The sequence below is a fragment of the Psittacula echo genome (assembly GCF_963264785.1).
Source record: "Psittacula echo genome assembly, chromosome: 6".
Classification (NCBI taxonomy): Eukaryota; Metazoa; Chordata; class Aves; order Psittaciformes; family Psittacidae; genus Psittacula; species Psittacula echo.
This window is the reverse complement of record NC_137743.1, coordinates 13,670,818-13,689,764: the sequence shown is the minus strand read 5'-3', so window position 1 is coordinate 13,689,764 and position 18,947 is coordinate 13,670,818. Positions and strand designations below refer to the sequence as shown.

Genomic DNA, 18,947 nt, shown 5'->3' with positions numbered 1-18,947 from the left:
CTGGGAATGTGGGAGAGACTGCTGCAGGGCGGAGTGTTCCCAGCAGCAGTTTCTGCTTGGAACCAGGGCTTAAACCTTGTTCTGGGCTTGGAGTTAAAACTTGCCCCGTTAATCCGAACACGAGGGCACTTGCACACTGGCAGGCATCAGGCCTTTATTCAGGACCCACTGGCATGTGCTGCTCTCCCTGTGTCTGCCTATCTGCAGTAGGTCTAATGCAGAACTTTGCATCTTTGTGATCTGCATTAATGAAATGTCCCTGCTGGTAAAGTGCAGCTGCCCTGGGTGGGGTGCTACTGTGAAACAGCAGTTTTCTGCTTCCAGAGCCAAAGAGGAAATTCCCACCATCTTTGGAGCAGCCAATTAGGGAACTCTGGTCTCCAAGATCAGGTCAAAGAGACTAAGAATGGACCAGGCTGTGCTTTTAAGGGGAAAATGCAGCTACTAGGATTAGGCATTTTAGCACTGCTGTTGGGGATGCTCCAGAGTCCTCTCTATCCAACAGTTCTTACATGCCACATCATCCCTTTACAAATGGAAAAATGAAGCAGAGAGGTGCTTCATTTACTTTAAACTTGTAAGACTTTGTTGTCTCAGCTGCCTTGACACAAAGTGGGCATAGATCAACTTTTCCACAGAGAGATATGTCCTGGCCACAGAGCCAACGAAATGCACTTGAAGGGATTGATGGGAATTCTAAGATGAAATTATGTTCCTAAACTCAGTTTTTAGCAAAGCAAGAACTCATTACTAGAGTCTGTGGATAGTATCTTAGCTATAGGGAGTCTTTGTTTTCTTCCACGTCTCTCACAATCCCTGTGAGGAGGTCTCTGTACATAGGGATTCACACAGTCAACACTGGAAGAGTTTTCACTGGCTGCATGAGCTTTCTGCTCAGTTCCCAAAAGAATAGAAGGAAATGCACACTAATAAAGGCCATTACTTGTCAAGTAGCTGATAAACCGTCTGGTCAGCTCATCATAATCCAGTGAGAGAGACACGCCATCTCCCCCCGGTCCAGGAGGTCCTGGTGGGCCCCGAGGTCCCATCAGATACTGACGAATTTCTTCTCCTGGAAATGAAAAATGCATCTTTTAAGGCCATCCAGCTCCTGCAAAGGCACCAAGTCTGAGGATTTCTCAGCCTGTGAGCAGGTCACTTAGCAGCACCTATGGCAGGCCTTGACCCTCTGAAGCAGCTGCTGGTAACTCCAGTTGGACACAGGAGACTGGAAGGGAAGAGGAGATCTCCTGGGATGCTTTACCCCAACCCCCATGTTTCCTTTCAAGGGTCACTTACTCTGCAGCATGTTCAGAAGTTCTTGGTACAAAACAGATGTAGTTGATACCGAACTGGCAAACGACTGATAGCGATCTGAAGAGCCTGTGGGAATGAGGATGAGACAGAAGGTGAAGAAGGGTCAAAAAGGGACAAAGGAAAGCTGAGTTAATCCAGTTTAACTGGTGGAATGAGCTTCCCATGCCCTCAACCATGATTCAGTTCTGTCTCACACATCCTGGTCATCTCCATAGCTGTGTGCTCTGTGCTTTTCTGACTAAGATTCCAGGCTACTTCCAAAAGCTCTGGAAATTTCACCCACTTTAGGAGGGCCCCAAGTGTACAAGACAGCCCCAGAATGCTTGAGATCACATATACCAAATAGAGGCACCTGTCTGAGTCTTAGAGGCATTACAGGGTCTGATAGCTAATGTTTAATGTGAGACTCTTTAAACAGTAGAACCTGTTAGTTAATCTAACCATTAAAATGAAACAAGGCTCAGAGGCCACCTCAGCTGAGTGAGACTGCAGAAGATGAATAACTGGGTTGGGGTGCTGCTATTTAAAGACTAATGTTTCTCCTCTGGTTCTCACCTCCCAGGTGTTGTACAAGCTCAGCCAAGAGCATGACTCAGTACAGAGCTTACCAACGTGGTGCTTACTTGTTATATAGCTCATAACACGGGTAGCCAGCTCCGCATAATCCAAGTTCATCCCATCCGCAGTGGTGATGACTCCAGGTGGGCCTGGAGGGCCTGGTGGGCCTTGGGCACCAGTCAAATAATGCCTTACATTGTCACCTAGATAGGAAGCCCAAGATATATCCACATCAGTAGAGGGAAGACAATGGCCACAAGCGCAATTATTGGACCCTCTTTTCCTGGCAAAAAGCAGGCCAACAGAAGGACAGTTCTGCAGACACCACTGTGGGCAATGGCACTTCACAGTATTCAACAGAAATAAGACCAGAAGAGTAAGGCTGCTGTTTCTAAAGGGAGGGTGACATGGGGCTCAGGGAGCAAGGCATGCTTCTGCTGAGCCATGGCAGACTCTCATTATACTCACTCTTCAGGTAGTCAGTGATATACTGCTGAATCTCCTGAGATGAACTTCCACCTGGGCCAGGAGGACCGGGTGGCCCGGGAGGTCCAGGGGGTCCTTGTCTGGATCCACCTACAGAAAGCATGGTAAAGAGAAGGCATGCTTGCAGCAGACTAAACGATGCTAAAGTGTGCTTGCACTGAACCCTTCCCACAGGTCTGGAAATAGCTTTGGGAATGGACAGTGGAGGGGCTCCCCCTCCATCTCTAAACACAGTCTAGGCATAGGCTATTAGGCAGTATATTGTCTTCAGTTAATTCAGTATCTTATAATTCAGCCTGTGCAGCTCTGCAGGGCTGAGTCCAGAGATCTCCCTGGCTTTGTATTGACAGACCTGGCCAGTTCATGCCCTGGAGTGCAATGCTGTGTGGAAATATAGATGGAGTTCTATAAAGTGCAGAAGCTCATTAGTCTAACCTCATTGCCCTGCTGCTTCCAGCCTGGGCAGCACCAGCTCAAGAACCTCAACACTCATGTCCATTGCAAGATACAGGTGGATCCTGTATGACTCCTGTCACCATGTTGTCAAGAGACACCTCATGTTCTTTAAGGTGTCTTCCCATGCCCCTGAAGTAGTATTCCTATGATGTAGAGAATCATCAGGGGGTTTCTTCATATGGAGGGACACTTAGGTTAATACATATGCACTTTCTGTGAAACTGTACTAATATCCTGATATAGATATGATATAGATATGATATAGATGCTTTTACTGAGAATGAAAGCAGCTTAATTCACATGAACCCACCTGAAGGTAGGTAAAACTGAACAAAGGGCACTTCTGTTCTGATCAGATTTTCCACTAGAGGGTTCAATGCAGCTTCTCTAATCCCTTGTGGAACATGGTTAGCCAACCCAGAATCCCTTTCTTTCATGTGCCATGAGGAACAACTCAAAGGATTCCCAGTAAGCTCATAACAGAAAACTTGCAACTCTTAAATTATCCGATAAAAAGCAGATTGTGCAAAAAGAGGTTTTGAACACAAATCCCATCAGCATTAGGTTGGCACCCACAGCTGTAAAACCTGAAGGAGCTTTTTCAAAGTCATTTCAAAGGATGTCAGCATTTCTTGATAGTCTCAGAGCAATGATGGTCTGGCCTCTTACCTCGAGATGCTCCTGGGATGCCAGGAGCGCCTGGGACACCTGCATCACCTGGAAACCAGAGTGAGGGAGACAGACAATTGTAATGGGTGACACTGCATGCTGCATACCTGGTCATGTAAAACAGTTCAGCTATGTGTTGTCAGAGAAGCAACTACTTAGCCTTGTAATGACTATCTTGAATTAGCAGCTTGTTGGGGAAGAGCAGAAGGAAGAGGCCACAGCAACTTTCCTGAGTGTTCTGTGACCTGCTCATGTGCCTTGTGCTCAGAGCATTTCTATTGCCATGGTCCTGCTCTGCCTGAAAAGGCAGTGGTGAGCACAGATGAGGTTTCCAAAGGACCAGGTTGCTCTGTGCTTTAGTATCAACCAGTCTTGGTTGTGTGAGGCTACCAGCAAAGAAAGAAATAAGATTTTTAACTTCACCTTTGGGTCCAGGAGGGCCTGGTGGGCCTGGAGGTCCCTGTATGGTGACTCCCTCACCTGCCAATTGCAGAAGAAGAGTCAGAGATTCACAGGAATAAAATGCATGGACAAAATCCTGGCTCCACTAAAATGAAGCTAGAATCAGTAGAGCAGGATTTTGTTCCCTGATTTCAGTCTAGAGACAAAGAATTAAAAGGAGGAAACGGTACACAGACTAACCATGGGAGGAGAATGCTGAAAGGCCAGGCTCACCCGGTTCTCCTGCATGGGACACAGAAATGATGGAGCAGTCACATACATAGGCAAGTTACCCTGCACCCCACTGGTATCTCCTGGAAGCCTCCTCACCTCTGAATCCTTGTGGACCTCGTTCGCCTGTGAACATGGGAGCAGAGGAACAGTGTTAGCATTTGCCTTGTTCTGATCTGCAACATCCCAGCCCACACTGCAGAATATTATCATGGCCTTCAATTTGCAAGGCAGAAATGAGCAAGGAACTAGGTGCCATGTTTTCCTGACAGCTGAGAGCTGAGTTACACTTCACAGGGCCCCCTCCTTGCACTGACTTAGCCAAGTTCAACCTGCATTTTGTGTGGACATTTCCCCTTTGACGGCAAATCTGAAGCTCTAAATGCTCCTGAATCTAATGGGCTTGCACAGTTGGGATGTGAATACAGCTATTGCCTTGAATACAGTACTGGAGGCTAATAAATTTCTCCAACAAAGACTGACTTGTTTTACATCAGCAGAGAGGAGTCCTATTTAGTGAACACTGTGCTAGCTTTCTTACAGCCACAGAAAGGCAGGACACTTTTCTGCTTCCAAGCCCTCTCTTTCTTCTTTTCAGTCTGAAGTGCTGAGATCCATCTAGTACCTTGGTAAGGCAGCAGCATATACCCACCTTGGTCTCCCTTCGGGCCTGGTGGGCCTGGTGGACCTGGTGGGCCTGTGAAGAATGCATCTGTAATTAAAACAAAAGGGTTTCTTCACGACATCCAACAGAACATGACACAAATTGCATCTGGCTCCACCTGGTCCTAGCCAAGGATGTACTCTATGGAACCACAAGTCAGGACATTCACAGGGCACAGGTGAGGGAATGAGTGGGAAGAACCTACCTGAGGCAGACATGGAAGATCCTGATCTCCCTGGTGGGCCTGGAGGTCCTGGCAATCCTTCTCCTAGGCAAAATGGAAACACAAAGGCTTTAGGAAGGATAAGGATTTGTAATTGAATGCATGTCAGAGCTGCTACATCTCCAGCCATGGCAATAGCTGCGCTATTTCCAAATGTAGGCTTATATCATTGTTTTCTCCACACACATCTATCCATGTTAGTTATTTTTCATTATCTGTTGCCACCAGCGCAGACACAGGACAGAGGAACAACTTCCTTTGTGGTACAGAATGCCTATCCCAGCTAGCCTCCACTACTTTGATACAGAAGATTCATTTCATCACACACCTGACCTGCTCCCCTTTGCTACTGAGCACAGAGCAAGGAATGGGGTTATGCTCCTGTCTCATGTCCTCCTGCACCTCACTTCTGGCTGTGAACAGGAAATCTGTGTTACAGGAAGTGGATATATTCCTCATTATAAGAACCACTCCATCTGTCTCCAGCTGGAAGTTAAGGCTGGACAAGTAAGACATAAAGATGGAATTGATGGCAGTTACTTCCTCTGGGACTTAAGAACATTGAGTGTCTTCTCAAAAAGTATGGCTTTTATGAATTACTAGCCTGGCTAGCAAACCTCTGACAAAACAAATCTCCTCTCTTGGGCAGCATCTTGCTGCTGAGAAACTACATTGCAGTGAAATTGTTTTAGTAGGAACCCACTATGGGAAATTCTGCTTCCAGTAAAGTCAGCCCTACTAACTTCCACCAGGTCCAAGATTGCATCTGGGACACCACAAGGCACAGGATAGAGGTACACTTCCCACTTTCCAGGTTTGTTTCAGAGAAAGAAACTCTTACCTGGGGGGCCACGAGGTCCAGGGGGTCCCTGCACAGATTCACCTGATGACGAAAGAAACAGGGCTTACCTAGCAAGCTCTATGGCCCAGAAATGTGCCATGTGCATTAGCATCCCCCTGCTAGGTACTGAGCTCTGCTATGTTACGTACCTGGTGGTCCAGGAGGACCTGGTGGTCCTGCTCGCCCTTGTAAATCTGACAGCACTGTGCAAATGAAACACACAAAAAAGGAGAAAATTGTTGCTATGGAGCTAGAGCTGCTATAGAAACTCTGTCATTACATTGCTGTTAGAAGCCTTTACAGTCAAAGGTGGACTAAGGCAGGACCTGGGTGACCTAAGTCAAAGTTAAAGCAGAGTGGGGAGAGGAGCAGTGTGTCTGATTGCCACCATGTAGGTTAGGACATGAAACAAAATACAGCCCTAAGCAGGCTGGCAGCATACTGGAAGCAGAGAGGAGATCTCTCTGGAGAATGACTGCTGAGGGAAGGAGCAAATGACTCAAAGGCTAGAGAAGTAGGGAAAGAATTTTCCAGAAGAAGAAATATTTCTTCAAAGAGGGGCAAGTTTGCTAGGAGAACACTATGCAGCCATTATTTTAACAAGCAGCTGCACTGTGTTATCTTGATTTGAGATGTATCCTCACCTCCAAGTTGAGTCACAAACTCAAAGTTCAGTAATGCTGAGATCCAAGACTCCTGAATGGAGGATGGGACAGTACTAAAGCATGGTCTGGATATATATGACCCCATTCAGATGGTGATCAGGGAAAGACCATTTATGATTTTATGCCCTCCTCTACCTTGCCTTTCCTGCACACTTGCAGAGGTCCAAGACCCTAAGAATTTTGATTGTAAGTGCACAAAACATCTGGTATTGCACAGAGCAAGCAGACATGTTTCTTGGGATATTGTTAAACCATTCTGTTCTGCTCCACTTATTTTCCATTTTAAAATAGCATTTGCTCCTCTGTGAATTCATCCTCTAACTCACAGAGAGATTTTGATGGCTGTTGCTCGAATTAGTGTGCCTTTTCAAACTGGTTCTCCTCTTACGGATGGTGCTGTGATCATAGGGAACTGCCCTGTGTGGCTAAAAGGCCAGGCTGAAATCTCACAGCTCTGTGACCATCTCTGCTGCTAGGGACTGTTCAACAGTCACCATTCCCTAGCTTTCCTCTCTGTAACATAAGACACAGGCCTGATGCCATCTGCTTCCTTTTGAAAGCACTTTGGGATGCACAGATGAGAAGGATGAGAAGGAGGGCAGAAGAGGTAGCTGGTATTGTTATCCCACCACCAAACATACACACACATACTTGCCCTATGTCATGTCGAGGGGAAAGAAGTAGAGGCATCTCTGTTAGCTGTGTGCAGGCCTTGAGGCCTCTGGCACTTCTCTAAGCAAAGGAGTGGAAAGGTGGCCCACTTACTTTGAGATGCTAATGATGAGACTTCTGTTCTGATAGTTTCTATCACAGCTTCACCTGGGGATCCCTTCTCGCCCCGTGGACCTTTTTCAGGGAACAAAAGAAGAGAAAGTGAATCATGTAACTGAAAGAGGGTGACATTTTGTACCCACTCCTTATCTCCTTGTCAACGGATTCAGACTTTGCCTATGTGCACAGGGAGAGTGAACTCAGTCCCTGGCTCTGAGGGACACTGTATTCAAATGTGGAAATTACTGCACAATTTGCTCTAACAGGATCATAGGAAACTAGCTAAGAAAGGTTCTTAGCAGTCAGCTTTGTTCAGGCCCTTACAAACAGACATCTGTCTAGTTAGCAGTGGTTTCACAGTGACATTATTCTCAATTTCCCTCTAGGTTGTTCTCCCACCTTTCAAAATGGCACAAGGTATCGGCTGGACTTTATCCCCTACCACAGAAAGGCAGCCGCACTTGAGAAGTGCATTAGAAATACCAGCCTCCAGAAAATATAACATAAGAGACAAAAAGACATTTCCAGACATCACACTGGCTCTTCTCACCCCCCTCTTCTCCTGGGAAAGAAAAAAAGAATAGAAATTCTTTGCAAGATTCATTAAGCCAAATAATGCAGCAAAATGAACTGAAAGGAAGATATCTGCAGACAAAAGGGAGAGAGGTTGTGCCAAGGGCTGCGAGAATTAGAAACAAAGGAAAAGTAATGATTTCAGTTCTCTTTAAGAAGCAGAATCAAAGCTGATGGAGAATGGTACCTTGCTGTCCAGGGAGACCAGCTGGTCCAACAGGACCTGGTTTCAAAGGAAAAAAACCAGACTGCATTAGATTTGCCTGGTTGTATTTTACAATAGCAATAGGTCTTTCATAAGAACTGAGACTAACAAATAATCTATTTGCCTGCAGAAGTCAATCAAACTGCTATACGGTATTGACTTCATCAATGTCCCATGTATTACCTGAATCTCTGGAAAAGAGGCTTATTTTCCATCATGTGGTAATGAAAGTGCTTGGTGCCTCTTAGACTGAGGAAATAACCAGTGTCACTGATCACAGTAGGAATGAGATAGGCCTAACCCTCCTCCTGCATGCCCTGCTTCAAGCTGAGGCTAGCTGTACCAAAACCAGCTCCAAGAAGCTGGAAGAGGCACAGAAATTCCATGAGAACCAGGGCTCAGGAGGTATGCTTCCTGACACCAGCATGCTGGAGGGCAGTGTCTGACCTGGAATAGAAGAGTCTCGGGACCAAGCTCATGTTTATGTTTGTCTGTGTGTCTGTGTTTGTATGAAAGATTTGCAGACACTAAATGTGGGATTTCTGCTGTCTTGAATTCAAAGCTAACACTGGAAAACAAGCACTTCCTGATTTTGGTGACTGTGCTGGGAAAGGGATTAGACACTAGCCTGCTTTCCTGAGATGCAGAAGAGCTTGATTCTACTGACTGTATTTGACCTATCACTATTTAGTACTCATCAGATCAAAGGACAACAACAGTGTTCTCAGTTTCTTCATCTTCTCAGCAGACCCTTCTATCCTTCCCCCTCTGTGATTGTACCCCATTAGTCCCTTGAGGCTGCTGCCTTCCTAACTCAACTTGAGATCTTGGTCTTTCTGCAGGGAAGGGTGAGGACCATGAGTCCTGCCTGAGCAATCTTGCCACCCAGACAGGGCACGCTGGCAGAGCTCATAAACATCACACATTAAATTAAGAACTGGATCCACAGTGATGTAAGCTGCCTGCGAAAAACACAGCAGAAGAGCAGCTTCCTCACCTGGAACACCTGGGGGTCCAGTGGGGCCAGCTGGGCCAGGGGGACCGGGTGGGCCTGGCAGAGCAACAGTTGAGGAACCCTCTGAAACACAAACACATGCACTTGTACACATACACATATATACACACATCCAGTGAACATATAACAAATCTATCCTTAAGGAATCACACATCTATAGCATATGTATTCTCCCAGCACAGGGAATCCCAGTACAGGTCTGACACATAATCAAGATGAATTTAGGAGGCCTAGAAAAAAACAGAGATAGTCCTCCAAAAGCAGATGTATTTGAACTCTCACAGCACTACTTACCAGCACTTACGACTCTTCCTGGAGCTCCAGGTTCTCCTAAGAAAACGAAGAGACAAAAAAATGAACTTCTGTTTTGGGGAAAATCTGTCACTACCTCAACATCTTTGTCTTATTAAAACATGTGATTTCTGTTCTCTTTGCCTTTGATCTTTTGTCTGAGAAGTCACAGCACTAGAAGGTCACTGGGGAAGCAACAGCGTTCAGCTAATCCAGAGATATCCTCTGATCAGCTTCCCAGGCACTACATCTGTCAGCATAGGCGATAGGCCTTGACTTATCCAAGGCAGGCACACAGCTTCCATGGCAGTCAAGAGGCATCGTACTCATATGCTAAGGGCAAAACCAGATTTGCTAAGGTTTCCTAAGTGTAGAACTGTCATGCTGAGAGCCTCAGCAGATGCCCTGCCTTTCCTGTATACTCAGGGAGGCTTTGGCTACAGTCTTGTTTCTCAAACCTTCCCTTCATAAAGCCACTAGATGCCACTGTTGATTCACGGACTGATCACTAGAGCAGCTAATCCTCCCAAAAATGAAGTGCTTGGAGAGAAAATGAGTATGGGGAAGAAACAAAACTCACCTTTAGCCCCTGGTAGGCCTGGGTTGCCTGGAAGTCCTGATAAGAGGTGGATGAACAATTTTAAAAGGTTAGTGCAAACATTGTTTGCTGTGTTTTTTCCACATACTGCAGTTGAGTTTCACTTGTGGATTTATAGAAGGAGCTCCCTACACAAGATCCTGGCTTTCAGCATTTATAAGCAGATCACTGGCAGCAAATGGAGGAATTCACAGTGGATTGTAGACCAACCTGTAGTGTCTCCGGATGTAGTTAAGGGCTTCCTTTCTCCCATTGCTCCCGGGGTGATAGCACTCCTAGATTTACCTGTAGCTTCCTCCAGGTACTGCTCCCTGGCTTGAGGCTCCTGGATAAATTCCCTTGTGATTTGCCCCCCAAATCACCTCTGCTTGCAGACATCACATCCTCTGTTTCCACCTCTATTGCTACATCTTCTCTCCTTTGTTCCTGCTGCTGACTAGAAGGACTTTTCAGTGACGCATAGGGAACTGAAACATATTATTTGCTGCAAACTGTGTTTTAGGAGAGCTAAACTTGCCACACTCCAAGGCTTTGCATTGCTAAGAATCACACACTAACCACAAAGCCTGTCTCAGAAGCCAAAGGACATGCAGAAACCTTAGGATATCACTTTGGAAGACCCAAGCAGCACCGAGGGAAAATTAAAAAGGGTTTCTTTGAGCCCATATCAAAGTGTGTCATTGATAAATTGGAACATGGTAGAAAAGCCTACCTGGTGGTCCTTGGGGTCCTGTGAGACCTGGAAGAAAAAGGCAAAAGTTCTAAGAAGTTTCAGGTGGAGAAAGGACAGACAGGGAGAAAAAGATTACATTTACTTGAAATTATAACACATAGTTCACAAGGGGTGTAAACTGGCCTAGCATTTGGTAGGTAAACTGAACTTTGGCTCATAGTAGTTGATGTTATTGTCTGCAGTGTGTGCAATCCTGAGATCACAAAGGGTCTAGTTTCCCTGTGTGTCTCCTTTTCATCACCATCTCTAGAGTACAGAGATCCTCTGCCAGCCTCAAATTAAAACTGGGAATTGCTGACAAAGACATCTGTGTTCCTGACTAAGCAACAGTATTTTTGTTCCCTGTATGCTTTTACCTGGTTCTCCTGCATCTCCAGAGGGTCCTGGGGGGCCTCGGGCTCCTGGCATTCCCATAAGACCTGGTTCACCTAGGGATATAAGCACCATTAACAAGCTAGAAGTCCCTGACTTACAATCTGCCAATTCATTCAAGCTTGGCCACCAGCTGTCCTGCTGCACTTTCTACCTATTGCATCCTCACAGCCAACTGGCCATTTTCAACATCAGAGTCTGGGAGGTGAACATCAATGACAGAAGAGTTCTGTAGTAGAAGAACTATCACAATTTAGTCAGCTCCATTATAGGTCTCCATTCCATGCTTATGTGATTGACTCTACAGCTCTTCTGAGACAGTAAGATCCCAAAACCTGAATCTGCTGCCATCTTCTCTCACCCCTTTTACAAATCAACCTCCTGCCAAATAAGAAAGTACCTGTACTTCTACCTCAAAGAAATCCCTTACCTTTTTCACCTGGCTGTCCATCACGACCAGCTTGTCCTGTCCAAAGAAAAGTGATTGTTAGGAACCGCTGCAGTAGTACACAGTTGCCCTGTCCTACTAAGCAGAGCACAGCCCTAAACACAAGAGAAACCTTGGCTGCAGTTACTGAAGATCTAGAAAACATTCACTTGAAAATTAACTGTAGATCATCTTTTCTGAGTATACAGGCTAATCTTAGCTATCTAGAGAAAAGACCTAGGATCAGAAGAAGTATGATTCCACTCCCATGTTGTTTCCTTGTCTGTGCTCATAAAAACACACTCTGCATGGAAATGACATTGCCTCACATCTAAACACAGCTGGTTTTTGTTACCTACCTGCAGGTCCTTTAACCCCTGGCTCTCCTGGAGGACCAGGAGTTCCTCTTGAGCCTTGTTCACCTGTAGCAAAATGGTATGAAAATGAATCAATCAAATCTTGGTGAATATACAATTTATGACCGTCAGTGATAGTGGGTGTTCTGCATTGACAGAACGTTCAGGTCTCATGATTTGTGACTGTCTCTGGGCATTAGAAAAGCTCAAGTGACTTGAATACAGGGCATGTGAGGGAGAATTTCCCTAAAGCTAAATATAAAGATTGCTACCAACATTACTGAAACAAGAATGGGATTTACTTGTTTTAAACTTGTGTGCAAAAATAAAACTCCTATAACCAAGAATGTCATTATACTTTTTCAGAAAGCTAACTGGCATTGGCTGGGCTATACTGTTATTTGAAATTCAAATAACAAATGTGAATATTAGGTAAGCTGTTACTCCAGGAAAACAATCCACTGACCTGTCATTCCACGAGAACCCTTTTCACCTTGATCACCTGTGGTACAGAAAAGGGAAGGATTCTGTGATTTTGTTTCATTGTAAAATGTTTCCATCAGAGAAAATAAAGTCTGCTTTCTGACACTAGCACAGAAGAAAAAGCCAAAGGAGGATAGGGTTAATACCCATGGACAGTATCCACCTCTAAAGAAAATATCCACCAAAGATAGTGGGTATAACTGATCAACATACCTTTGGGTCCAGGGGCTCCAGCAGCTCCTTTCTCACCTGAAATATATACGGATGATTGAAGAATAATAAGTCAGAAGGGAAAGGAATCTAATGCATCAAGAAAAATCAAGGGAAATACAGATGCTCTAATACCAAACAAACTCAAACCATAAATTCTTTTGCTTCAATACAGCTCCATCCATCCAACCCCATTTCCTCACCTAGACTGCTCTATTGACTCTGTGTCTCCTGTATTTCTCAATACTTATTTGCAATTGCTGACTAAATTTAGTTCCTCATCCTCTTTCCTCAGTCTTCACTCTTCCTTTGCCCCTAGTATCAAAATGCTTCATGCTCAGACCAAGTCTGCTACTCAGGGCAGTGCTGGAAAAGCACATCAGCAGTTAGTGCTGCTGTAATTGCCAAGGGGAAGAGAAGCATACCTTTAGCACCTGGGAGACCTGCTTCTCCTCTAAATCCCTGTAGGCCAGGAGGACCTGCAGAAAAATGAGATGGGAGGTTTAATTCATCCCACTGACCATTATGCATCACTGAAGAAGAAAAGCTATAAGCATCTGTCACTCTGGTTTTGTTTTCTCTAGTCTCTAGATTTCATAGCAAAAGAATGCAGCACTCACCTGGAGGACCTTGTGGGCCTGGAGAACCCATCAGACCTGTGAATAAGGAACATGGATTTTCTTTCAGTAACGCCACAATTAGAAAATGAACTTTCAGTTTGCCATTCACAACACAATAGGTGTTCAGCAGACTGGAATTCCCTCAGCCACCAGCATCGCCAAACCCATGACAACAAAACTACACAACTTAGTTCTTATGACATAGAGTAAGTGTTTTTCCCTAAAGTAAGGCATAGAGACTCAAGCCTTCCACTTTGGCTGGGATGCTGGGATCTGTACTTCAGAGGGGGCCGAATTTTTCATAGTGCATTTTTTATTGCAGTTACATGCATTGTAGAGCTGTTAACTGTGAGAAGCCTGTTAGGGATATGAAGCTTACCTTATATTTCTGAAAGCAGAGAAAAAAACAGCTGGAAACATCATACATCTTAAAGATTGGTGCTTTGCAAAACTCTGCCAATCCTCATTCTCACTTTAAAATATCCAAGAATTTATTGCTCTAAAGGTTATGTATACCTACCAAAGTAAATTTTATCTAAAATGAGGACCAGTCATTAACTTTTCTCATGACTGCAGTGCAATACAAGTGAAACAGGAAGGCTGGAGTGCTTATTTACTCCCAAGCAGTCTGCTAGGCTCCTTCTGTCCATCTTCATATTTACCTTTAAGCCCAGCAGAACCCGGGGGACCAGGTGGCCCTGGAGGACCTGGCTCACCAATACCACCTGTAGGGTAAGAGCATGAATAGATAATTTTGATCCTCTGTTTCCATTATTTTCTATTATGCTTTCTCTGGCAAGTGTCATGATTAATCTGCTGGTCAGTTTGAAACACCAAACTAAGCATTCATTGTCCAAGAAAGAAATCCCATCTCATTGGGATGCAGGATGAGCAAGAAATCCCCCAGCTTTGGTGACTTGGATAACAGGGAAGGTGACCTTGATACTAAGTGCTTTTGTTTCTGCCAAACTCAAACCTGACTGTGAGACCTGGCAAACAAAAGAACCCTTGTTTACCCATTGTAAGTTTGGCAAAAAAGTCCTTTAGTTCAGATTTGTCTTTGCTGGAAAATGTCTAAAATAAAATCTGCATTTGAATAATCAAGTACTATCACTGAGGTGTTTTATAAATCAAGCAAATAGGACCAAACTCTAGCTTTTGTCAATCTCTGCTTTATCTAAAAATGAGATACCTAGTTCCTACCTCTGTCTCCTTTTTCTCCAAATCCTGGTGGTCCAGGCTCCCCTCGAGGCCCTGGTAGCCCTTCTCGACCTCTCTGTCCCATAGGACCTTCCATGCCAGGATCACCTACAGTAAACAAATGCCTTGTAAAAAAAGGTGTCTTTAGGGAGGGCTTGGGCAAGAGGATCCATGGCCACCTCCATAGGGGAAGGCAATGATCACACCAACCTGGAGTCTCTATTCCTATGCCACATGTCAATCAATTGTGAGAGACTCACAGCATTGACAGAGATGCTTACCCATGCTGCCTTTCTGTCCTTTTGGTCCTTCTGGTCCTTGGTGTCCAATTGGACCAGGAATGCCTGGAAAACATGACAAACGTTCAGAGTTCCTGTCTGAGTGCCATGAAAGAATAACATGTAAATGAGGGGGACCTGAACCCTGGAGGGACTAATCAGCTAGGGTAAAGAAGATATTACTTGGAAGGTAGGTACTTGAACAGGGATCTCTTTAGAAGAACACAATACTTCTAAGAGCACAAGGAAGTTGGGCCAAGTACTCATGCAGCTGTGGGACTCTTTCAGAGGTAGGCTGGGATCTTCACAACCTCAAATTAGGCATGTTTGGCTAAGTGAAAGTCAGGCTGAGGCCTTGCTTGTAACCAAGCCTCCAAGCTGTGCCTGTAGCTCAGCACCAAGTGACTTAGTCAAGTGACTTAATCTATGCTAAATATTGACTCTTTAGAGAACCACCTTGAGCTAGCTGTGCAGTTCAAAATTTGTTCCTGCCTACAGTAATGTCACTAAATGTCCTCCCTCAAAGGGGAATTATACTGTTGCCTACCTGGGACACCAGGAAGTCCTCGCTCTCCTGTAGAAAGAAAGAAAAAGACATTCAGTGAGGAATAGGTCTTCCCTGTTTGTCACTTTAGCAAACCCTAAAGCCCCATATAAAGGGGTTTATGTTCCTAGCAAGTTTACAAGTCCTACCACCTCCAGCAATACCACATTGGCCTTCTTGTATTTATGCAACGGACTGAATCATTCACACCATGCAAAATTCTCTGAAGCACTCTGTGATTAAACCAGGTACAGCTTGGTTTCAGGAATGACTTTCATCTAGGCGAAAGAAGTTTCTAGATTCAAAGTGAGATCTGCTATGTCTTCTAATGTGAACTCTAAAACTGTCTTGCCTGGAAGAAGGGCAAAAAAACCCAATCATCATAACAATGTCTGAACTAGAGAATGCATCAATTTCTCCATCTAACTTATGGAGTAACAAAAATCCACTTGTTACCCAGGTCCTATGGCAGGCTGCTGATCTACCTGAGAAAGCAGGTAACTCCTGACTCACCTCTGGGACCTTGCATTCCCATGTCACCTAAGTAGGAAAAAAAATTAAATTAGGAGAGATCCTAGAGCAATTTCAACAATTATTCATTCATTTTGTTTTTCTGGTTGCTTTCCCACCTTCAGCGAAACACGAAGGAGTTTTGGGTGAACAGGAATACTTCACACTTGAATAGCGCAGGATCAGAACCATTGCACTAGTGGTACAATACAAGATTGGACCTCCTGTATTAGTTCTGCATGGGATCAGGCTCTCCACACTTCATGCAGCAAACTAGCTTTACACTGTAGTAGGACAAGGAAGGAGATCATCCCTTTGTATTTGGCACTGGTGAGGCTGCACCTAAAATAATGTGTTTTTTGGTCTCCTCACTACAAGAGAGATATTGAGGTGCTGGAGCAGGTCCAGAGAAGGGCAACAAAGCTGGTGAAGGGCCTGGAGCGCAAGTGTGATGAGGAGTGGCTAAGGGAACTGGGGATGTTCAGTCTGGAGAAGGGTGAGGGGAGACCTTATCACTCTTTACAACTACCTGAAAGGGGGATGGAGAGAGGAGGAGGCTGGTCTCTTCTCCCGAGTAACAAGCAATAGGCCAAGGGGAAACAGCCTCAAATTGTGCCAGGGGAGGTTTAGATTGGATATTAAGAACAACTTCTTCACCAAGAGGGTTGTCAAACACTAGAACAGGTGCTCAGGGAGTTGGTTGAGTCATCAGTTCTGGAACTATTTAAAAGCCGTTTAGAAGTGGCACTTGGGGACATGGTTTAGTGGTGGACTTGGAAGCGTTATGTTTACAGTTGGACTGGATGATCTTAAAGGTCTTTTCCAACCTAAAGGATTCTGCGATTCTTTTTGTTCAAGTATAAACCAGCTTCATCTTTTTTTTGTTGCCTGTGGCAACATCCAGCCAAAACCTGGGCATTGCCAGAATAAGGAATAGGACAGGGGAAGAGAAGGACTATATGGTTGTACCTTTCTCACCAGGTTCTCCTCTCTCCCCTCGGAAGTAGCCTGTAACAGAAAGTGAAGGGGCTCTTAGAGCTCATCACACAACAGAATAGCTACTTGCTTCATGTACAAGGATCCTTCTATTTGGAGCTTGAGTCTGCAGGCAGCACAGGCTATCAAACCCAGCACAGCTTTCTAAGTAGTTTTCTCAGCAAATTTGCTTTTGCAAATACATGAAACTTCTGAAGCTGGGAGAATGTAGGCTCCTCCGATCTTAACCTATTTCCACCATCTGCTAAACAGAAGTAAATTGTTTTCCCTTGCTAACAAAAGTAGCATGAGAAAAAAAGTGTGAGCTCATTTTTCTGGGTAGTTCTTTCAAAATGGAAAGCTTCTTTGCTGCAGCAAACATGATATGACCTGGCACAGGATGGCATATCCACAAGCTCCTTTCTTCTCTTTTCTCCTGTCTTTAAGAAATGCACCACCAGCGTAAGTGGTAGCACTGAGCTCCAGCACAGTCTGTCTGTGAGGACAGGTAAGGGCACTATTTTTGGCAGACTTCATTGCATTCTAGAAGTCCTGATCTTTAGGCCCTTGGGCAAGAAAACCTTCCCACTCCCTTTCAAATAACCTGGTCTCAGGCAGCACCACAACCATTGACTCTGCTCACCTCGTTCCATTTCCTTGTTCAGTCTGCTCTTCACCATCAGCCAGACTGACTCTTCATTTTCATAAGGGAAGCTTGAGGAGGGTGAAATACCATGAAGGAAGTCTACTCTTGAAACATCCTTTTCTATTTTTGAATTCCCTTGGTTAATTGCCAGAAGGCCGCCATTGATTCTTTCCAGGTCTTCCACACGAGCTTTCAGCTTTCTCACCTCTTCCGCTGGAAGTTAAAGTAAAATGCTAGGGAACATCTGTTGCCACAGGTGCATGCCTGAAATACCTACTTCTAATAGCAGGGACCAGGCAACACTGTGTCAGATAGCTATGGCCATTTAGTTTTGCAGGATTGCTTTTTGTATCTGTTCTTCTAGCAGGGATATCTGAAGTTAAAATGACAGCTTTGGAATCTGTTAGTCTCTGAGAAGACCTCAGGAGTTTTCCTAACCTACTCACCCCAAGACTACATAACCCCTCATTAAAGTTTTATATTCCTTATCCATTCTTTCTGTACATTTGTAATATCTTAGTGGCAGTCAAGCTGAATGTGCTCCTCCTCATCTCTCTGGCTTGCTGTCTCTGGTACTTGGCCTCTTTACCAGCTTATGCCCTCTTTCTACCCCATTCAACATTTTGTTCCTCAGTTTTGTCTTACCCAGAGCAATGAGTCCAAAAAGCAATCCAAGGAGAAGCAACCAGGCCAGAAGCAAACCCAGGAGCCATTTCCACCAGCTACAGCAGGAACTACAGGGACACCAGGATGGTGCTGATCCGACTGCACCCCCCACATCGCCATTCCGTATTTCTGGAAGAGGGAAGGGGCAGTCTCCTGGTTAGTGAAGTGTTCCTTAACTTCAATCAAGAATGGCCTAGAAGGATGCTGGGGATGGACTATTTGTCAGGGACTGTAGTGACAGGACAAGGGGTAACGGATTCAAACTTAAACAGGGGAAGTTTAGATTGGATATAAGGAAGAAATTCTTTACTGAGAGGGTGGTGAGGAACTAGAATGGGTTGCCCAGGGAGGCTGTGAGTGCTCCATCCTTGGCAGTGTTCAAGGCCAGGTTGGATGAGGGCTTGCGTGGCATGGTTTAGTGTGAGGTGTTCTTGCCCATGGCAGGGGGGTTGGGACTAGATGATCTTAAGGTCCTTTTCAACCCTAACTATTCTATGATTCTACGACACCAAGTCTAATCCATTATACAAAGGGCTATGGAGAAAAATCTTTACATCTCGCTCTGCACATGGTGGAGGTAACTCCTGTCCCTGTGGAAGCTGGGAACATCATTCTCAATGAGAATTCCAACAGGGGACAACACTCAGTGCATTTGATAATAACAACTGAAAAATATGGTTCCCTTGAGATCACCCATGTCACTTAAGGATTGTTTTTATATATTGTGCTTTGGCACTTCTTCCAATTAAAGTCTAAATTGCATCACTTACCTGCATAAGCTGCTTTGTCCCTTGTTGCTGCTGATTTTAGTCCTCCTGTTTTAACAGCAGTAAAAGAGGTTTTAAAAGTCTTTCAGTGCATTATTAAAGTTAGAGCATTAGCTTGAAAGAGGAAGGCAGTAATGGAAGCAGGAGGAAGTTCTA

The 18,947-nt window shown here is 44.8% G+C and overlaps 1 protein-coding gene across 1 annotated transcript in view; it reads right to left on the bottom strand.

The window, feature by feature from the left end:
* Nucleotides 1-18,947, bottom strand: part of COL17A1 (collagen type XVII alpha 1 chain) — a gene marked incomplete at both ends in the record, with an annotated part of 35,440 nt that overhangs the window by 3,935 nt on the left and 12,558 nt on the right. The window contains 34 exons of the mRNA XM_080621476.1: nt 944-1,072; nt 1,300-1,383; nt 1,941-2,078; nt 2,344-2,451; nt 3,487-3,534; nt 3,910-3,966; nt 4,129-4,170; nt 4,258-4,284; nt 4,811-4,870; nt 5,028-5,084; nt 5,887-5,928; nt 6,036-6,089; nt 7,317-7,397; nt 8,083-8,118; nt 9,098-9,178; nt 9,410-9,445; nt 9,987-10,022; nt 10,717-10,743; nt 11,094-11,165; nt 11,540-11,575; nt 11,896-11,958; nt 12,359-12,394; nt 12,589-12,624; nt 13,011-13,064; nt 13,206-13,241; nt 13,868-13,930; nt 14,409-14,513; nt 14,687-14,749; nt 15,231-15,257; nt 15,741-15,767; nt 16,707-16,745; nt 17,356-17,571; nt 18,004-18,153; nt 18,795-18,839. Of these exons, the coding sequence (XP_080477602.1) occupies nt 944-1,072; nt 1,300-1,383; nt 1,941-2,078; nt 2,344-2,451; nt 3,487-3,534; nt 3,910-3,966; nt 4,129-4,170; nt 4,258-4,284; nt 4,811-4,870; nt 5,028-5,084; nt 5,887-5,928; nt 6,036-6,089; nt 7,317-7,397; nt 8,083-8,118; nt 9,098-9,178; nt 9,410-9,445; nt 9,987-10,022; nt 10,717-10,743; nt 11,094-11,165; nt 11,540-11,575; nt 11,896-11,958; nt 12,359-12,394; nt 12,589-12,624; nt 13,011-13,064; nt 13,206-13,241; nt 13,868-13,930; nt 14,409-14,513; nt 14,687-14,749; nt 15,231-15,257; nt 15,741-15,767; nt 16,707-16,745; nt 17,356-17,571; nt 18,004-18,153; nt 18,795-18,839 (2,211 nt within the window). The remainder of the gene's footprint in view (nt 1-943; nt 1,073-1,299; nt 1,384-1,940; nt 2,079-2,343; nt 2,452-3,486; nt 3,535-3,909; nt 3,967-4,128; nt 4,171-4,257; nt 4,285-4,810; nt 4,871-5,027; nt 5,085-5,886; nt 5,929-6,035; nt 6,090-7,316; nt 7,398-8,082; nt 8,119-9,097; nt 9,179-9,409; nt 9,446-9,986; nt 10,023-10,716; nt 10,744-11,093; nt 11,166-11,539; nt 11,576-11,895; nt 11,959-12,358; nt 12,395-12,588; nt 12,625-13,010; nt 13,065-13,205; nt 13,242-13,867; nt 13,931-14,408; nt 14,514-14,686; nt 14,750-15,230; nt 15,258-15,740; nt 15,768-16,706; nt 16,746-17,355; nt 17,572-18,003; nt 18,154-18,794; nt 18,840-18,947) is intronic.